This window comes from Manis javanica, chromosome 11, assembly GCF_040802235.1.
Source record: "Manis javanica isolate MJ-LG chromosome 11, MJ_LKY, whole genome shotgun sequence".
NCBI lineage: Eukaryota > Metazoa > Chordata > Mammalia > Pholidota > Manidae > Manis > Manis javanica.
In genome coordinates, this window is record NC_133166.1 from 4605135 (window position 1) to 4626173 (window position 21039).

The 21039-nt window shown below is 40.4% G+C and overlaps 1 protein-coding gene across 1 annotated transcript; it reads right to left on the reverse strand.

Moving 5' to 3' along the window:
• Positions 1 to 1833: 1833 nt before the first annotated feature.
• Positions 1834 to 21025, reverse strand: MED17 (mediator complex subunit 17). Its single transcript, XM_073215858.1, has 12 exons — positions 20657 to 21025; positions 17823 to 17989; positions 15916 to 16135; positions 14131 to 14267; positions 13955 to 14039; positions 13456 to 13608; positions 12401 to 12531; positions 11587 to 11771; positions 8901 to 9038; positions 5360 to 5477; positions 3499 to 3658; positions 1834 to 2412 (listed from the first exon to the last, which is right to left on the reverse strand). Exons 1-12 carry the CDS (start codon positions 20904 to 20906, stop codon positions 2201 to 2203), a joined length of 1956 nt encoding a protein of 651 aa, XP_073071959.1. The 5' UTR covers positions 20907 to 21025; the 3' UTR covers positions 1834 to 2200.
• Positions 21026 to 21039: the final 14 nt, after the last annotated feature.

Genomic DNA, 21039 nt, shown 5'->3' on the forward strand with positions numbered 1-21039 from the left:
TTTCTCCTAATGAGATGTAAAAATCTGGGATCTTAACCATTTTTCAACTTCAAATTGGCTTGACATTTAGAAAAGCATTGCATGGTGCTTTCTATAGCACAACACTCTAGAATTTCACATCCTTACCAACTGTATTGAAACCTTTGAACCACGAGGTTGCCATTTTATATGGAAGCAAACAGTTCAGAGAGGTACCCTTGCCAAGCTCGGCAGCAGAGCCGACATTCCTACACAGCTCTTTGCTGACCTGTTAAATACTAGGTGAGGGACTAACTGGTTTTCTCCAACCTGCCTCTCAAATGCCTTGCACATACTGACAGCATCAGAGAATTCAGGACAAATCATTAAGCTGGGAAATGTAAGTAGACACAAGACTGAAGAGTCGCTGGCACAGCAACTCAGCTGCCATTTCCCGTTTAGTTTCCAGTGTCCTTCAGCTGGGTGACAGCTAGTCACTAGACACTGACTTACAATGAGGGGGACAGGAAGGCGTGTGACGATCAGGTCAGTCTTCGGCCACTCCACTCAGATGAAGTTTCACAGGACAGGTGGTAACATTGGTGCATGAACTCCCATCAGTTTCATGCAAAGTGTCCTACCACTGGTTCTCGGCGAGACAATCAGAGAAAATACAGCTTTCAGGATTTTCACTATCTGACAACCATTTCATGTCTAGTATAAAAGGGGGGTTTTTATTTTGTATCTTTTAAGCTTTTTTCTACTAGTTTATTTTTATTATATTTTAGTGAAATATCAATCTTCAGTGAATAGACATTTAAAAAACCAAAAAGTAGTCCTTTGTCAAGGTTTGAGGGTCATAGTACTACAGTGTGAGCCTTCGAAATGACACAAAAGGCTCCTCAGGTGAGCAGAACTGTACAGATTAGCTTAGTAAAATTAGCTAAGGCAACTGTTGTGGGCCACCATAAGTTAAGAAGCACTAAGATTTTAAAAGCCATTTCATATTTTAATTTCAATTATTTTAATTTTCATGGGTTGCAAGCAAGGGTACAATACCTTGATCAGAAGGGGAAAAAACAAACAAAAACCCAAAGGTATTAAGGTATTCTGTGGCTTACAAGCTCTGTTTTGCTTTTAAAAGAAAAATAGGTCAGATAAATACAGAGGGCTATAAGTTACTTCATGTAATTTATTAAAAGGATATCTTAAAAATTTATAAAAAGGGTATCTTTACTCAACTTACAGTGGTTCCAAAGGCCCAAAAGCCTGTCTCTCATTAAGGGAAGTTCCTCAGGCACATTTTAGGATTGGGGGACTATGTCTAAGAAGTTCAAACATTTTATAAAATGTAACCCATTAATCCATTAGTATTTTCCCCTTGTAAAAGCAGAGAGCTAATGGAATGAGACAGGACAAGACTTTGATTGGAAGAGGCAATCCAGGGCCGCAGGGCAGGGGCCGGAGAATCCCAGGGATGGAGCAAGATGTGAGTGGCCTGGGGGAGCACTGTCATTCCAGTGGGAGAAGAGGCCAAACAGGGACCCCAGCACTCCCTACAGATCCCAGTACCTTCAGCTGGTGCTTTCTGAGGACATTCTCAAAGTACCAATGAGACTCAGGCATGCAGAGAAGACAACTGGACGAAGCGGTACTTTATTCACTAAGAAAAGAGCATGCTTAATCGCTCAGGTATGGAAGAGAGGACAGGCCCCTTCTGCTGGCAGGCTCTTTGTCACACTTCAGGGAAAGGGTCCACCTCTCTCAGCGTGAGTGAATTCCTGCACGAAAGCTGGGCCGTAAGAATATTCTTGTTCAATTTTTTACCAAATAATGGAACAAGACAAGTAGAATAAAAGACACAATTCATTAAGGTTAAGAGTTCAGAGAGTGAATGGACTTTTTATCCCTTTATTTGATGTCAACATCGAAAGAATATTTTAAAATGCAAACTCAAACCTGTAAGTTATTAACATTTCAAGTTAACTGCATGAAAAGTAGTATTTTACATCTCCCCGTACTATATACTCCGTAATTGTACATAAACTTCTGCGTTTCAAAGTCCTTGTCATTTATAAAATGAAAGGTCTCAAAATGCTAGTTAAACATTTGCAAACTGTTACTTTATAAAACTATTCCTTTGGAAGAGTTTTCTTCCTTGTGCTTACACTTTATCCACAGATATCTCAAGTCAAAGTTTCTGGAAACATCTCTGGAAAAAAAACTGGAAACTTCTTGAAGATCATAGTAGACAAGGGCTGAGAGCAGACATAAGCAGCTCCATTTTATAAACAAAGTTTCGACCTTCCATTTTATTCCACTGAACTTCTCTGAACGGTCCACGAAGGTGATTCCATTTGCTGTCTTGTAAGACATCACTTTTTGGAAGGTCTTTACACTGGTTACGGGGAAACTGAACCATAATCTTGCTGCCACTTTCAGGGCCGTTACGGACTATGGGACAAAACCAAAATATCAACGCGCATATTAGAAAACAAAAGGATCACACAACTTCATTCTGCCAAAAATACAAAAACCTTGTCTATCAATTTAACATTTCTTATTTAGAAGTGCTTTTCAGTTTCAATCTGCTAAAAAAAAGTACTAATTTATCTATAGTAGGCGGGTATAAATACTCATGAATCACTATTATAAAAATGCAGCAAAATGAACTTTGGCGTAGGAAAGTTAAATGTCCTGTATCTTCAGAAAATCACCAATTTATTTTTTCTAAAACATTATTTAATAATCCAATCACTCAAGGAATTGGTTTATATCTTATAATGAAACTCAAACACTCAGAGTCGGGATTAGGAGCGATGATGGGACTATTATTCCAAATTAAGAACTTCAGGCTTGAATGAGGCTTTATAACTCAGGAAAGAAGAAAAGGGTGTTCTGACCTTCTTATCAATACAGGCCTAGCAATGACCAAGCCTGCAGATACACAAGCTGTGACTCTGTGGGTAAAATGTCTAATTACCCACTTTTTCAAATACTTAGAGCAGATACTAAAAAAGATCACACTAAAATCATAAGCACTTCAAATATAAACTTCAACTAAACAATAGGCGGAAGGCCCGTTCAAGTTTTCCAAATATAAACTTCAACTAAACAATAGGCGGAAGGCCCGTTCAAGTTTCCCCCGCAGAGCAGACGCTGAATAAAACCTCTCCTCTCTAGTCCACCCCTTAACCATGTCCAGGATCAGACATTATTCTTGCATAGTTGCAGCAGTTCATTTTTAAAAAGCATTTATCCATGAAAGGTTTTGAACTGCATGCAGGAATAACAATGCTGATGGCAGTTTTTAGGTGATCTTAGGAGAATGTGTTGCAAGCAACATCTTATTTAAAACTACTGTAGAGAGAAGTAATAATCTGTTGGTCTGAATGATAACTATGATCAGACATACGCTCAGCATACCAACCACATGAACTCACTTGCAGCAGAGGTCAATTACGTATGTGTAACTGTGAAAGCTGAATGTTAAGGCCAAACCCCCAAAGGGCCTCCCACACTGAAAGCAGCAGCAAGTACCTGAAATGGCATAGTCCCCACTTGGGGAGGCCACCATGACGGCAGAGGCGTTGCCGATGCTCTCCATGGGCCCAAGCCCCATGTGATTCCCGAAGCTCAGGACCTGCCAGCCCATAACCTTGGCCAGCTGCTGAACTGCATGCACCTGGTGCTGTGACATCTACGAAAGAAAGAGGACACTCTACTGACAATCAGCATGGGCACATCTGCAGCAACCTGACATCACAACTGTAAAGTAAACATCTGTTGGGGTTTTCAGCACCTGGCGTGGAAACCCTAGCCCATGTCTGAGGTCGCCTCCTCTGTGTACCTACTGGACCCCACCTTCCAATGCAGAAGCTAGAATAGCCTGGGGCTTGCTTTCCCTGTCCACTGGCAGCTTGGGCACAGGCACGACTCAAAACCAGCCAACTGCAGACCCCCACCCGCAGCACTGACTGGGGCGCCCTATTAAGAGCAGCAGGGCACGTGGAACATCCCCCATTTGCCCTTCGAATCTCAAAGGTTGACCTGTCCGGTTACATTAGCAGCTTTCTGTCCTCTGGATTGTTTGGGTTCAGATAATGGGAGCTGTGCAATCAGGATGGCAAGGAAGAGAGTGAGGTCAGGGCATTTCTGTCCCGGTACCCTCTCGTGAGGGTGTCCGGGCTGCTTGCATCCCGTGACAAAAGGCCACTGGTCTTTTTAAGGTGGCCTATTGTACATGACTCTCCCTTTTAGGGTACCTGTCACTTGTGTCTCCCTTACCCCTTTGGTTAGGGCTGGTTATTGTTAGCAACAGGTTACCACAGTTTCACTGGTGGTTCCCCTACACCCACACTACCCACACTTTTGTAAGTCGGTGCTAGGAAAATAAACTGACCTGAAATTCTCCTGAATGTGCCAAGTATTTCCCACTAACACCGTGGCTGATACACGGGGGCAAGTTAGAGTGCATCCCGCCACCAGGGATGAAGGCTCGGTGTCAGGAGGGCAACAGTGGTATTCCCCAGGACTGATCACTACCTAGCTTCCTTTGATCCGTATTCTTTGCAAGCCTTGTTCTCTAGATTTCCCATTGATTCTGGGAGCTACCCAGTAGCCTTCCAATACATTTCTCTGTGTGCTTAAGTTGACCACAGTCATTTTAGGTGTAATCAACCAGGAGCTGCTGCACCTCACAAATGCATTTTATTTAACTGGTACCAAGGAAGCAAATCAGTAAAGAAGAGTGTTGCTTCTAGGATGAAAGTGTATTTTTAAAAGAAATTTTATGAGTAATAAATACATCTATTATGTGAAAGCTACATTAGCATTTTAAAGCCTACCCTTTCTTCCATAAGGAAGTTTTTCACTGGATCACTACAGCTCCACAAAGAGGGCAGGAAAATACAGTTCTTACTTTACAGATGGGGAAAGAAAGGCACAGAAATTTGTCCAGTGTCACAAAGCAACGTTGTGGTGGAGCTGGGACTAGAAGACACAGCATTTTAAATAAACTCTTTATTGGCTTAAGATAAAAACTTTCCATTTACTATTATGGAGAATGGTTACTAAAGTTTCTCCCTTTCTCTGATTTCCTTGGGTGAATACTCCACTTTCATGTGGTCCCAGAGAGGTATAGACCTTGGCAAACATGAGAAATAAAAAAAAGTTTGTGAGTCTCAGAAATAGTCCTTCATCACAAATACAAATTAGGTGGAAATAAGTCTAGGACAGCTTTTCAACATTTTCAATCAACCAGTAGGTTGTAAAATGTGTACTACACATTCAATAGATTAAAAAGATGGCACAGAAAGTAGTGTTCCTCTTATAACTTACTGTACCTCTTTAAATGGTTGTGAGAGGCAGGGTCTGCGCGCTCACAGTCGGCGGCGGTTACCTGGGACAGGAGGAAATCCTGTAGCTCCTGCTCCTGGTGAGACAGTGTGATGACTCTTCCGTCTCTGTGTACAACTCGGATCTGCTCAACTCCAATATTCAACTGTAGCTGAATGGACCTTTACAGACAGACATACTAAAAATCAGAAATGTTCAAAGTCATCTCATACAATGCCACAAACATTAACCCTTAACATCAAAGAAAAAGAAAGTAATGGTTTTGATGACCTAGACCAACACCTGGGAAAAGAGGGGTTTGCTGAGGATCAACCAAACCGTGAGACTCCCATCGGCCACCGCAGTGAGCACCAGTCCGCCAAGGAGGGTGTGGGGAGGAACCACAGCTTGCCTGGGGCCAACGGCGGCTGCTCATCGACTCTATCCTTGCAGGACAAGAAGCTGTCGACACAGGAGCAGTGCACCTTGTTGCAATGAGATGAGATGCCCACTGGGTATATGTGGAGCCTGCCCTGACTTGGACCTCATTTCCCAGAGCAGCCGCGTGCTCCTGTAGCAACTCCGCACCGTGGTTCCCAGGGTGCCCACGAGAGACACTACCCAGTTTGGTAGTTACCCCACCTGGGGAAATCCAAGGGCATCCCCATCGGGTGTTTCTAACTCCTCCCAGTCCAGGTCCGTTCCACTAGTTTGGGATTATTTTTGGTATAAGCAATGCTGCCTAGTAGCCAGATGGCATCTCCCTATGTCAGGTTACTAGGGTTCCAGAGCTAGAAAGTTAACCAAAGGTCAGATTCTCATACAAAAAGAGAAAAGGCTTTGTTAGTTCTTCACCTACTCCTGAAATAATTAGCAAGTAACTCAGAATGTAAGTCCACACTATTTATTAACCTGGCTTTGGTCACAGAAACTCGTAAGACAGCCAGTGAATAACACATCACTACACTCTTCCAAACCAGTTTATAAATTTTTAGCATAGGCATGTACAAGGAACACAATTCTCCAGATCAAATTACCTAGATGTATAAATGCAGAAAAATACAGCGTATCATTCCACACTTGACAGTACCTCTTTTTTTCTAACTTTAGTTTACAGTAAATATTTAGGAATAAAACATTTTGGCCATTGTCTATATAAAATTTTAATTCTGATGAATTAAAATTTATTTATTTCTTTAAAGAGAAATGCAAAAGTCAGAAGGCTTAAAGGAAAAGACTTATAAATCTAACCAAATTTTTAAAACTCCTTTTTTTTAAAAAGGGTTTGGGGAAGAGGAATTCTTATCGCTATTGGAAGGAGCAATTAATCAAACATTAATCAAAACTGCAAATGTCCTAATCTCTTGACCCAGCAGTTACACTTGTAGGACTTTATCCTATGGATACACTTGCAAATGTATAAATTACTTTGCTGGCATCTAATTAAAATGTTCATCAAGAGAAGGCTGATTAAAAGTCTTCACACATAAAATGGAGCACAAAAAGCTGTAAAAAAGAATAAATCTATGTGCTAATTAGTAATGCTTATTCACCAAAGGACTACCAAGTAAAGAAGTACACAAATCGAGAGTGACTCCTGCTGGGCACAGGCTTTCTTTTTGGAGTGATGGAAATGTTCGGGAATTAGACAGTGATGATAGTTACACAACGTAGGGAATATACTAAAAACCACTGAATTGCACTTTAAGTGGTCAACTTTCATATGTGAATCAGTATCTCAATTTTTAAAACACAGCATCATATAAAATCAGCAGGATATATATGCTTGTAAATGCAGACTTTTCTAGAAGGAAGTATAAGAAACTGTTTCCAATGCATGCTTCTAGGGAATTCTAGGAAACAGAATTACTTTCAACTTTAAATAGTGTAAAATGACCTCAGCTATGAAAGACGAGGGAAAGGACACTCTACTATGGCCCTCTACTTCCTGTGTCCTTCCAGTTCTGTCAGGGCTACATTATCACTAACCTTTCCTCACAATTTAGAACCTTGGCGCTTGGAACGATATCCCACAGTTGTGTGATGTTTCAGCTGTTAACAACTCAATACTGACGGTTTTTTTCTTTTCCTCTCCTTTGTGCTCATTCTCTCTTCACTTTATATTATGGAAAAGTTTTAAACACAAACAGAAGCAGAGTGTAGTATAATGAAGGCTGATGACCCCATCACCCAGCCTTAACAGAACACACACCAAACTTGTTACGACTCCTACTCTCCTACCACAGCCCAAATCACCCCAAATATTTCATTCTTTAGGTACAGACGAAGAAAACCACACTCCAGCTTCACTCCACCATCTTTTCCTACAAGTTTCAAGACTGATTTCCTTTCTGTTGTGTACTCTTTTATCTTCTGTATTTGATCTTTTAAGTCATGCTCATCTACTATTTTTCATTAAAAAAAAATTAAAGCCTCCATAGTAAAAGACAACAGTATAAATATGTTACACTCCCTTACTCCTTAGGGTGGGGTTTTGTTTTGAGGTGTGTTTTGCTCACTGGAGAGACCACTGTGGCTTGTCAGGACTGCCTGGAATAGAGCGACTGAAGCTGGGAAAATGTGAAGCCCTCAGAGCCTGACAAACGCCTGCTAGTGACTCTCTCAGACCGACGCGGGAGTGGGCAGCTCTGTCTTGTCAGTTGTTAAATTGCAGAGGCTCAAATGGAGACCAAAAGTGCCTTTCGGGGCTACTAGCTAACTGTATGATCTTGGTGTCTCCCCCCGAGTTTTACTGAGACATGACTGACATATATCATTGTGTTAGTTTAAGGTGAACAACACAATGATCTGACGTATGTACTGCAAAATCATCACCACAGGAAGTCAGCATCCATCACCTCACAGTTACCTACTTTTCTGTGAGTGATGAAAACTTGTAGGATATACTCTCTTAGCTACTGCCAAACATACAACACAGTATTTACTATGGTCACCATGCTGTACATCACACGCCCAGGACTGACTGACTTCATAACTGGAATGCTCTACCTTCTGACCGCTTTTACCCATTCACCCCTGCCTTCTGGCAACCACTGATCTGTACATTCACCTGTCATTTGTGAACGTACACCACGTGGACACGTCCCTGTGAATGCTGGGGACAGAAGCCATTTTGTCCCCTCTACAGACACAGCTGGCAGCCTAGATCTACGGGCATCATCAGGAATTGGATCAGACTCGGAACCAATCCCAGGCCAGGAGAGAGCTACAAAACTCGGCCTGATTCGGTGCAATATGGAGACCATGCGCTCTAATGTGGGTGGCCCTCCTCCAAATGGCCTGGACCTGCCACAGCCTTGACAAGTTCTGACGCAGACTGGAATCTAAGGAGGGGTGGCAGCCTTCTGCTCAGGGCTGACGTTCACTTTGCACCACAGCTCAGTGTGTGACCGTTACTAATAACGACTATTTTAGCCATCCTTACTTCTCATTTTTATAAACACTCTACAGTTGATATAATTTACTGGAATGTTATGCTATACTAGCAAATAAAAAACAAAATCTTGATATACATCACTCAACAAACTTCAATATATAAAAAGCAACTGAATATATTAAACAAATACCTTGTTTTTGACACTTACTTGCATATTTGTTCATAACCTTGTGAAGTGATTAAAACTTTCACACTGGATTCATAAACATCATTAATATTTGACCAATGGGCCTGTATCTGAGGGTCCTCGATGCGACTGGCTAAGCTGTCAATAGTTGCAGCAGTTCTTTGAAAGAAAAGAAGTTGACGATTTTAAAATGTCACTATAGAAAATAGTAAGATCATTAATCATCTCTCAATTTTATGGATATTTGAAAACCAGATGACTACTATTTTTGTAAAGATTTTAAAGGAAGGTCACGGGCTTGGAGCCCCCCTTCACATTGCTCTGAGGTGCTGGCTGTCAGCATCGCCTTGCAACGTACTCTCAGGCACCGGTTTGTGTGATTTCATCTCCAGTCTGTCTTCCCTCACCCAGGAAAGCTTAGCAGACCACAGTGGAAAGGATGCTTCTTGAAGCCTGGCCTCAGCTCTGTAAGGACAATCATTCATAAATGTCGGGACTTGAGCCCTCATAACCAATGACCTGGGACACACCCACAGCTGAGGCCCACTGCTGTAATGGAATTCTGATCATTTTCACAAGAAGCCAGAGAGACTTCCTGCACAATTAAAATCTACTCTAATATGATAAATATATGACATGTATGGGTGAGAAATAAGACTCATCAAGTCCTCATTATATACCAAATATTGTAGTACTTTCAGGAATTATATAATTTACTCTTATTAGCAACTATGAGGTAGATACTATATCATTTCTATTTTTCAGGAGAGAAAAAAGCAGTTTGGCAATGTGTAGTAATTTGCCTCAGGTTCAACAGCTGTAAGCTGGGGTATAAAACCTGGGAGTCAGCCTCCACAGCCAAACACCTGGGGGTGTAATTCCCGAGCCAGTAACTTTTCCTTTACGTCTTATACACAGTAACCAACAGCCACTGCCTGTAACCAAAGCGTAAACCATGTACGTTAACCACATTATTGGAGGTCCTCAGTTTCTAAGTACCTGGTTCTAGCACTTGATTGGAAAGAGAAGGAAAAATGGAGGAAATGTAAACAGGCTTTAAGAACAGGGGCTTTTACATAAGTGGGCTTGGGATTTGCTCTTTCACTCCCTCTGCTCTAGTACTGGCTTCTTTCAGTACATCCTTTTCTGCGATCTGTTCCCTTGACAGTGCTTCAGAAATTCCTACAGCAGATAAATATGCATCCAAGTGTTCATCTTAGCATTACATGTTATCAACAAACTGGAAATAAAAAGTATCTAACAGTGGAGAATTGGTAAAAGAAATCATGAAATATAATGGGGCATTACATGGCTATTAAAGTTTCTTTGAAAAGCATTTAATCAAAGATGAAAACATTTACAGTATTAAGTGAAGGCAGGGTATAAAATTTTATGATTCCAGCTGTTTTTTAAAAAAGATGGGTACACACACTGGCACGTATATATCAAAGTACACGAACATGCTAACAGTAGGTCTCGCTGTGTGTGGTATTTATACAGATGGCATTGAACATTATTTTTTTAAGTAGGAGGGAAAGGAGAACATTTTAAAAGCTTTGCAGCTTCCAAGACTGTAACTACTGCTCTGAAATGTATAATGGTTCTAAAGATAGCTATTCCCACGTCCCTGTCTTATGGTTAAGAGCTTTTATGACTGTATAAATGGAAAGTAAGGACAATAACCTACCATATAATATTCTATTGCTTAGAAGGAACTTCTGCACACATGGTTTAATTACATCCTAAGACCAGACTCCTAGATATTCAGAAATTTGCCTAGAGTTACTTAGCAAGCAGCGGAGCCCTGGCTTAAACACATCTTTCCCCTTAAATTCCTGACCTTTTCACTGCATCATGCTGTCTTCTCTAACACATCATCCTAACTCATTTTACTAAGAGCTTCGGATCTAAGTTTCCATTCTAAGATTACAAATAATGTGCTAATAAAGTCATGACTATGTTAACAAGAAAAAACTAAAAACTAAAAATAAAGCATCATCCACAGAAGAGTAGTGCCGCCACCCAAAATTCCAGTCCTATCAAGACGCAATTCTGAAGGGAATGAAAACAGACCTCTCAACCAAGGACCAAACTACAGAGGAAGAGTACCTTCAGCAGCTGAAAACGATACATTCGGGTCTAATCATGCCAAGCTTTGTAAACAATGTGTATGGAATAAAGAAAATGAACTTGGCTGTTATCTAGACTTGGGGATAAATCCCGATTTTGCTACTTTTTAGCTGTGTGACCTAAACAAGTTGCACAACTTCTCTACGCTTCAAATATGGGTAAAAATGGGTCACCACTGTTTACCCCGGAGAACAAGGACTAAACAAGTCAACCTGTGGGAAAAGGGCCTTCCAAAGTCCTAAACAGGCAACAACCAAAAATTACACAAAGCTTCAAAGACTTTATATCCATTCAGGAATAAGTATCTCGTGGATGGGTAACTGAAGAAAGTGAGGTGTTCTAAGGCATGTTCCTAGTCAGTCGGCTTCTGAGACCACAGTGCCAAGGTTAGAAAGTCACAGGGGCCATGGACCCAAGTCGGCCCCGAACCTGGGGGGCCGTCATCTACGTACGGCCGTGAACTTACTTAACACTGCAGCCACTGCCCTCTCCTTGGAAAACGGTTAAAATATGCCAAAAGGAACAAATATTAATAAAGGAAAAAAGGGTCATAGTTTCAAAGAAACTTCATCCTTACCTACTTCTCAGAAAAATATGCTTTGCTTGCTTAATTATTTTTTCCAGAAGCCCTTCACTGGACTGTAATGAGTTAATTTCATTTTTATCAAAAGCCTGAGGACCCGAAAGTCTCATTCTCTTGTGGCCAAAAGGTGCACTTGCTGGGTGAGGCATCATGATGGAGCTCAAGGTCTGTTTATGAAACTGTAACAAAACAACCATTTTATCTTTTATTTATTTCTCTTAACTGAGGTAAAACATATGAGTTTCAGGTGTACAATGTAATGATTCGCTATTTGTACATATTACAAAACGATCACAAATCTAGTTAACATCCATCACCATAGTTACAAAAATTTTTTTTAAAAACCACCAATAATCACATATTAAAAAGACAGAAGAGGCTGGAAAACATATGCTTCTATTAAGTTTCTTGTGGGGGTTCTTTTGAAATTAGCCTAAACTGTGAACCAGCTCTCTGGACACAGTTCTAGATAACCTACAAGTAGAATATGTCCCGAAATAACTCAACTATCCTGTTAATAGGTTCTGGCAAGATGTTTTCCCTCATCACCCTGTCAGCGTCCCTCTTCCCTCTGCACAGAGACTGGAAATTCAGATGATCTCTGTGTATATATGTATGTACACACATATACATATGTCTCTTTTTTCTGTATGTCTTTACATATAGAAATAGAGCAAGGAGCTTTCACATCACAGATAGTGAACGTCATTGCCATGAGAACAATGAGGACTCAGCACAGGGGCCTGTGTACATTCACTGCCCTGGAAACGCTTACCACAATGCAAAGATAAAACATTCATTTCATTACCTCTCTAATTAGTAGGTGCAAATTATGCTCGAGGACATAAAGATGGTCTTCTGGACTTTGCTTCTCAGTAGCAGACTTCTGGGATTTCTTATCATTTGAGGAATGGCACAAAGAAATAGATAACTGCAAACCTGTTTACAAAAAGAAGTAGGACAGATACAAATGACCTAAAATATGGAAAGGCACAAACTGTTTTCGTAAAGGGTAGTCATAGCCCATTCCCAAAAGATATATTCTAAACTTGAAGATTAGGCTTCATGACTAACATTTTTACACCAAAATGACTACTTATGAATATGCTCAACTACTGTGTATTTTAACAATCCAAATTCTGTTGATCTACAGTGAGACTGTTGACCTTGAGCTGTGGCTAAAGACAGGTGGAGAGAAGCTATATATTATTTGTTTTTTCTTGCCTTTAAAATAAAAAAACAAAACAAAACACAACTTTAAAAAAACCCCCACATATTTGGTATCTAGTCTAATTGACTAGAAGACACTCTTTTTTGCTGCCATGAAAACCAGAATGGAATCTTTCACTTCTAAAACGTATTCTTAAGACAAGTTCTATGAAGATATTCCTTAGAACTGATGTAAATATACAAGTGCATAGCTAACTAGAAACTGATCTCCAGGGCAAGTCTAACTGCTTTAGACTAATATAATTAGTGTCCAATTTCTACAAACTTAGGAATATTATGGGTATTTAGTAAATCAAACATTGACTAGTTGACATCTCCTTTAGACAGTAAGGCAGGATCCCTGAAGAACCTTCCAGAGATGGTGTGAGCATAGACACCTCAAATCACCTGCTGCTGAGTAGCAGTTCTGACACTGCAAAACATACATAAAGCCCAGGAGTTACAATACTTGTAACACAGAGAACTGCCAATGCAGTCTGTGTTGCACACTTTACCGGCTGCCATCATGGGTGGCATGCTATCTCTTTGTTCTCACTGTTGCCCCGACACACCCATATAGCTACCCACTCTGCCCTGTTCCCCAAACCACAAAGTCCTATTTCTAATAACCTCAAAAGGATTGGCTGCTCTTACTTGGAAAGGGCTGAGAGATAATCTGATTTTTCACTACAATGTGAGGGATCTGTGATTTAATTTGAACAGCTTCCCGAGAGAGCTGTGCAAAAATTTCTTTACACAGGAGGACATTTTGTGCAGCTTCTAATTTCGTCTGCCAATGTGGGGAACCTGAAAGACAGGGGATGTATGTACATGTCAATTATATAACAATATTATGCATTACCTAGCTTAAATGGTGATCTGAATACATACAACAAAAGTTCATAAAGCACTGTATTAGAGCATATCCCTTCCAAAATATATAAAAATTCTCACTTATTCTATAGAGAAAACTGGCAAATAAGTTCAACCTTAAAAAAAGAACTGTACAGTTACTCACTAAGTTAATTAACAACTCATAAATAATACATTTTCACTTGTTCTTACTCTATTTTTACTATCTACATCTATCTTCGGTTTATTTATAACTAAGCTCAGATAAGATCAGAAGTTAGAAAACAGAAAATAACTACACCTGGTTTGGATTTGGGTAAAGGTCGTTTGAAGAGGTTGATTGTGCCGAGATCACCTATGTCTGGGGCCTGTTTTTGAATTGAAACCTATGTGACAATAGAAACATGAAAAAAATGTCAGCAAATTAGCTTCTTAGCCAGTAATAAGAAATTACCTAAAAAATACTTTGACAAATACCTTGATATACGCAGACCCCTCTAAATCACTAGGGATTTGGACATCAAGGGGACAGTAATCTTCAGGTATCTTCTTATCCAGATCAATATCTGTATTCTTTATTACTTCAAATGTACCATGATGAGGAAACAGAGATCCTAAGAGGGTATTAAAAATCGAAAATAAAATGAACATATTAATTTAACATAAATTATTAAGTATATAATACCTTACATCTACATCATTGAATCATAAATTAAGTTCCCAGCAAAAATGTGTGTTTCAGGGAAGGGTGGTGAGCAAAGGAAGAAAGAAGTCAGGGAAAAAGAGTTATGTACCTTAAAACAGTTGACTCCTTGGTCTAATGGAACCATTGTAATATGAACTCCGGAGGCCATGCGATTGTTTATTCCAATGTGGTTTTGATAAAATGGATGTACCTCTAGAATGTGCTTCTTCAGACTTAAATCTTGGAGATTAAATACTTTGGAGCTCAGCTTTAGTAATAAGGCTGAAATTGGAGTGTTCTGAATCGAGCCAGAGAGGGACAAAAGGATACCACCTTTTTTTCAACTAGCTTCTAGATTTGTATGTGATGTCTTTTTGTGTAGTTATGAAGTTTGAGTATGTTGTTTGTTCTGGGCTGCTGAATTATGGCAGGAGTGGGTGGTTAAAATCGACCTGCTGTTTTAGAACAAGGGAAGACAATCAAAAACAGAATGTAATCAAATCCTCTAATAATCATGGGTGACTGTCCCATAGAAACTGAGGAAGTACTTGCATGTAACTACTTGTTGGAAAGAACTTACAATGTCCAGAGCCAGAAAGCACTGCTCCTGCAGACCACCTAGTAACACATAAAAATGTCTTTGCCTCTAGAACTCACCTCTGTAAGACTGTACCTTCACAATTCAAAATCCCCTAAGCACATCAATGTTGAGGCACTGAGGTGCTCCAGTATTTGCCTTAAGCACCTCAACTTACTTTCCTCTACTTTAATTTTAGGATAATGACAGCCTCCCTGTTAAATGAGTCCTGTTAAAATATCACTCTCCAACTATTAGCACAATCATCACAGCTGGGCATCCTTGCTCTGTTCCTTGGCAAAGCTTTCACTCCATTGGGCTGTGAATCTTATAAACTTTTTACTGTACAGCTCCTCTGAATATACCTTCATAGATAACAAGACATACTGTGATTACCTCTTGAAACCCATTATAGCTCAACAACAAAGTTATACCAAAAGATGTGAATTCAAGATGACCAAGCTTTGGCGCACACCAACGGAGTACAGCCCTTAAGTTAGTGTTGCAGCCTTGGCTGAAGGGGAAAAAGACATTTGCCCCATCCTCTTTCTTCATGCAGGACGTGAAAACAATTCAGCAGACTTAAAGGAGAAAAAACAAAGAATAAGGAAGAAGAGAAATGTTTCTTTTCTTCTTTTGTGATGGGTTTTGAAGGGGTACAGGTAAGTCCCTGACTGAGGAGTCTAATGCAACCCCCTTACTTCTGACTAAAATGTCAGTTATGGCTCAGGGTGTGTCAGCACACAAAGCCTATCCTTCAACTTTCTGTTAAATGTAACTGGAAGGTTTTCAAATTGAACCTAAACTAGTTATGTATATTTACATAAGGCTAGGGTAAGAGTTTAGTTTCTTCAAGATGTTTGTGTGTACAGAAATTAAAACTTCAAAATGCAACATGTAACTGAGAAACAATATGCTATAGAAGAATATGTAACATTACAACTGACCCTGTATTGTTCTTTTTGACAAACTATAAAGGCATAGATTTTAACAATTATACCTGCACTTCTGTAGCTCAGGTCTCCAAGAATTTTATCTCCAACTTTTCTAAGTTTCCAGTGTTGCCTTAATTTCAAAAGCTCAGAGTTGAAGTCTCTTTGCAGCTTATTTTCTTGGTTTTCAGTGACTGACTTAGTCAGTCTTTCTGCCCCCTTCAGTAGGATCTGTGCTGCTCCCGCAAGTGACTTCTTTTTAGATATCAACTGCAGTGTCTGAGGGTTCTATCAAAAACAATCCAAAACTGTAGTTCTGTATTATTTTTAAATGATTTTTAAGTTATACATTTTATCAATAAAATACATACTTCAGAGGCAATTTATAAATTAAAGAAAAGCAAAAATAGGGTAAAATACACATAACAATGTTTTTTAAAAAGTAACAACCTTAACCTATTCCTTGATCAACTCAAAGGCTCATGTTAAATCAGAAACACCACAGGGAACTACAGATCAGAAGCATGGTGGCATTGGTCTTGCCCAGCCTAGGCGAGGGTCCCCTCGTATGTACTGCCACTCCCCTCCCCACCATGGGTACATCCTTCTGTGGTGCTCATTAGTTTACAACAATCCCTGCTTGAAAGTCACCTATATGGCAGAAACCGCTATACCCACAAACTCCAGAACAAAGCATAGCACACAGCATTTGATTTCATGAATCAATGAATGATTCCAGTGTGTACAGCCCTAAGTCATCTTATATTCCAGAAAGCTTTGGAATTAAGACTAAAACTATGCAGCATTTATAATAAGTATACTTCACTGAAGGCTGATTTTTGGAAAACTGGTATCAAAATCTGTGTATTTTATATACACACCAAATATCCATAATCAGACATGCTTCCAAAAAACCAAGTTTAATAAAAGAAAGTTTTCTGGCTTATGAGTCAAATCACAAAGTTACATAAAAATGTCACAATACTCTCTTGATCATATTATAAAACCTAACTCTAAGTTTTTGCAGATCTCAAGAAATTCCTGGAGACTCCCCTTTAGGGCAAGTGAAGAATGGGATGAGTAAGGTGCTGTAGTTCTCATCTGGGTCTCTAACCACTGGCTTAACTGCAAGCTGAACATACCACAAATACCTCTGGGCCTTAATATTCTCTCTGTAAAAGGAAGGAAGCAGATTTAATGATCCTAAGAAGTCTTCCAGCACAATGTTTCTAGATGTTGACACTACTACCTCATGAGTCACTACAATCAACTGATCTTTTTCACAAACGGGTTCTAACGACCATCGCGTCCTCTCCGTGCTGCCAGTCTGGTCATGGTCCTTCCTGATGTTTCCTTGAGGGACCTCCTAACTGACCCTCCTGACTTCAGACCCTTCATGCTGCAACTCATCCTTCTGCTGTCTCCCTTTCAGCTAGCATTTAAAAGTTTAATACACTCTCCATCATATCTCCACAATTCTACCTAGATTTCAATACTCTCCATAATCTGGCCTGACTTTTCCAACCAGGCCCTAAAATGGTCTGGGATGGGGGTGGGGACGTTAGAGGGGAAAACTAAGACTTACAGAAAATAACTTGTTCAAGGACACAGGGCTAGTGAGAGTACAAGGATTTGAACCCTGGTCTATTTGACTCCAAAGTCATTTTACCATCACATTTTTGTTTAATATATTACAGACTAATGATCCAGGCTATAATAATTTGTTAAGATTTGGGAACCTTTAAAGTATTACATTATCAATGAAATGTAACTCTTCCAAGGGTAACAGGTACATTAATAAAGTAACAGATAAAGAGATACAGTTTTATGCCTTTGTTTTGAACCAGTCTTTGAATTTTCATCTGTACTTAATTTTGCATGAAAGGAAAAAGCAACAACAGGCAAACAGCCTAATAATGGTCCCAGGACTTAATAAAATGGTGCCATTATTCAATTAAATTAAGCCCACAAATACCTGTTTTGGAGGAAGTGCATCCTGAGAGACGGGATCAAGAGTCATAAATTTTTTATCCCTCACAATACTGAGAACATCGTAGAGAACGCACATTTCTGTCAAGGCACTTCTCAAATTGTTCCTCACTGAGTCCCAGGGCCAAAGGGAAGGTTGAAATTTTACCAACCCTAAAAAGAGAAAGAAAAGAAATACAGATATTAGTTACATTGAATAGAAGACAGCTCAGTTAGATGTTTGAAAGTGCTAAAAAAAAGAAACAATGGTTTTTATTCCAAATTGTTTGTATTCCCTCTTTTAGTTGTATTCCCTCTACTTGTTGAATCTTTAACATTTAAGATAGCATTCCTATAATGGCAAAACAAATACAATATCCAATTTCCACAGCTTAAATCTAACATTATCACATCACAGGGAGGTATCCAAATATCTTTTAAAATTTACCCAAGCTAGCCAAGAAATGGAAGCAACCTAAGTGTCCATCAGTAGATGAATGGATAAAGAAAATGTGGTACATGTACACAATGGAATATTATTCAGCCATAAGGAGAAAACAAATCCTACCATTTGCAACAACATGGATGGAGCTGGAGGGTATTATGCTCAGTGAAATAAGCCAGGTGGAGAAAGACAAGTACCAAATGATTTCACTCATCTGTGGAGCATAAGGACAAAGCAAAAACTGAAGGAACAAAACAGCAGCAGATGCACAGAACCCAAGAATGGACTAACAGTTACCAAAGGGTAAGGGACTCGGGGGTGGGAGGAAGGGAGGGATAAGGGGATAAAGGGGCATTACAATTAGCACACATAATGTAGTGGGGGCATGGGGAAGGGAGTATAGCACAGAGAAAACAGTAGTTGTAATGGGGTATGTGGTGGGGACTTGATAATGGGGGGGATCTAGTAACCCGGTGTTGCTCATGTAATTGTATATTAATGATATAAAAAAAAAATGTACCCAAGCCTTTTCAATAATCTTTTTTCTTCCAGCTTTTTAAAACTTGAATTGTAGAGAAACCCCAAAATACATTAAAGTACAAGAATAAAAATGACCTACAATGACAGCTTTCAAATATTAAACACTATTAACATCTTCCAACTTCTTAATCATTTTTAAAGCTTAAATTTCATGAATACATGATCATTGTATAGAGTTGGAAACAACAGAGTGACAGAGTAAAAAGAGAAGAACTTCCTTTACTCCCCAGCCCTGATTCTTTCCTTTCCTGAGAGGTGATCACTATTAACAGGTGGGGTGTGCCCATCCAAATGCTCTCCTATGCATTACATATACTTCCATTTTTCTGTTACTTGCTTGCCCTCATTTTAATATGTCCTACAGGCACTTCCATGTCAACACATGCTGATGTACTTCCTTACCACTGTATGACATACTCTGAAGCATGCATGTACAATAAGCTTAACCCCTCCTATTCAATGAGTATGTAGATTGGCTCCAACAACACTAGTAGCGACAAACCTCTTGAACACACATGTACAGGCTAAATCCTTAGAAGTGACATTGTTACCAGCTGAGATGCTGGTTTCCCAGGATCATGTCTTGTAGGCAATGAAGAATGAAGCCAACAGACAAGAGTATGGAGCAACCAGCAAAGCTTTTAATGAAGAGTGAAAAGAAAAAGCCTCCTGCTACTCAGGAGGGGCTCCAAGGGAGGATGATGCCTTTAGGGCTGCAGGGTCTAGGGTTTATAAGCACAAGAAGGGAGAGATTTACATGCTTGGCTGGGGCTTGTTGCTAGGGCCCATCTGGGTTCAAAAGGAAAAAACTTTATTTTTTAGGAGTCCAGGGTGTGGCTACTTGTTTATTGCAAAGCCTTGACCCTACATCCCTCCTGACTGCAACTTGCTGGGGCCTTGAAACTTACCAGCCTGCGTCCCACTAACACCTGCAATATTAATGGGTCAAAGAAGATGCACATGTAGAACTTTTGACATATACGGTACTGCGGAACTGTTTTCCATAAAGGCTCTACCAATTCACATTTTCAACACTGGACATCAACAAGCTTTAACATTTCTCCTTATGTTTCAAAATAGCATTTTAAAAATGTTTTAATTTTTCTCTTTGCTACTAGTGAGATCTAAGTCTTTCCTCTGACCGCTGTTTATATCTTTGGCCTATTTTTCCAACGAGCTGTCATTGTCTTTTCAATAACTAAATCAATGATTGTGACTATTTTTTATCCTTGACAATGAGAATCCAAAAACCACTCATACTTTTTCTACAAAATTCTCTAACTAGCCTTCGCCTTTCGTTTTTGTCTTCCCTATGATCCATTTATTACATAGTAACTGGCGTAATATTTTTTAAAAACATCATCTACTATAAATCCTTCAAAAGCTTTCAATTCTTCCAGTAAGAGCCAAATGTTAATCCTGGCCTAGGCTCTACATGATTTGGCTCCCGCCTACCTCTTAGACCTTATCACATGCTCCGGTCAAGAGAGACCTTTTCCCTTTTTCAGTCAGTGTTACGATCATAATCCACGTTGCACAGGGAAGCAAAGCAGCTCACCCATGCTCACACAGCTAGTAAGTGGCACAGCCGCGGTATGAACTACAAGACGCTTAGCCGGTGTGTGCCACATCACAGAGCTATGCAAGTCGTACTTAAACACTGAACCAGTGACCGTGTCTCAAACAGTTTCACTCAAGAAAACCTGCATAAGGATAAAGAATACTAAGAATCAAGCACTGCCTTAAACTGCCCAGCACTAAAACACGACGACGGCGAGCACGATTACTCCTACGCGCGCGAGTGGAGCGCGGGAGAGGCAGGGCGACATCAGCCGCGCCGCGGACCCGGGCCGCACCTTCCTCGTCGTCCTGGTCGGCGCTGGGCCCGGCGGCCGCCCAGTCCTGCGCGTCGCCCTCGGCCCCGGCCGCCTCCTCCTCCTCGGAGCCCGAACCCTGGCTGAAGTCTATGCGCTGGGCCAGACGCGCCAGATTCTGCGACATGGACAACGGCTGCAGGTACGTCTCGGTGCCATCCAGGCCCACCTCCTGGACCTGCTTCTCGCAGGCCGACTCGATGCTGATCCGCACGGCTCGCACCCCAGACATGCTGGCCGGGTCCGCGGCGCCTCTGAGGATCCTCGGAAGCCCAAACAAACGCAGTCCTCGGGCCAGAAACAAAGCCGAAGGCCCAGAGACTTTCCCAGAATGCACTGCAACGCCTACCCCCCGCCCCCCCACC

Coding starts and splice junctions, on each gene's coding strand:
- MED17 (XM_073215858.1), bottom strand. CDS start 20,906: ATGTCTGGGGTGCGAGCCGTGCGGATCAGCATCGAGTCGGCCTGCGAG. Junction 17,990..20,656: donor CGACCAGGACGACGAGGAAG/GTGCGGCCCGGG, acceptor TTCTCTTTTTAG/GGTTGGTAAAATTTCAACCT. Junction 5,478..8,900: donor GGTTATGAACAAATATGCAA/GTAAGTGTCAAA, acceptor CTGTCTGTAAAG/GTCCATTCAGCTACAGTTGA.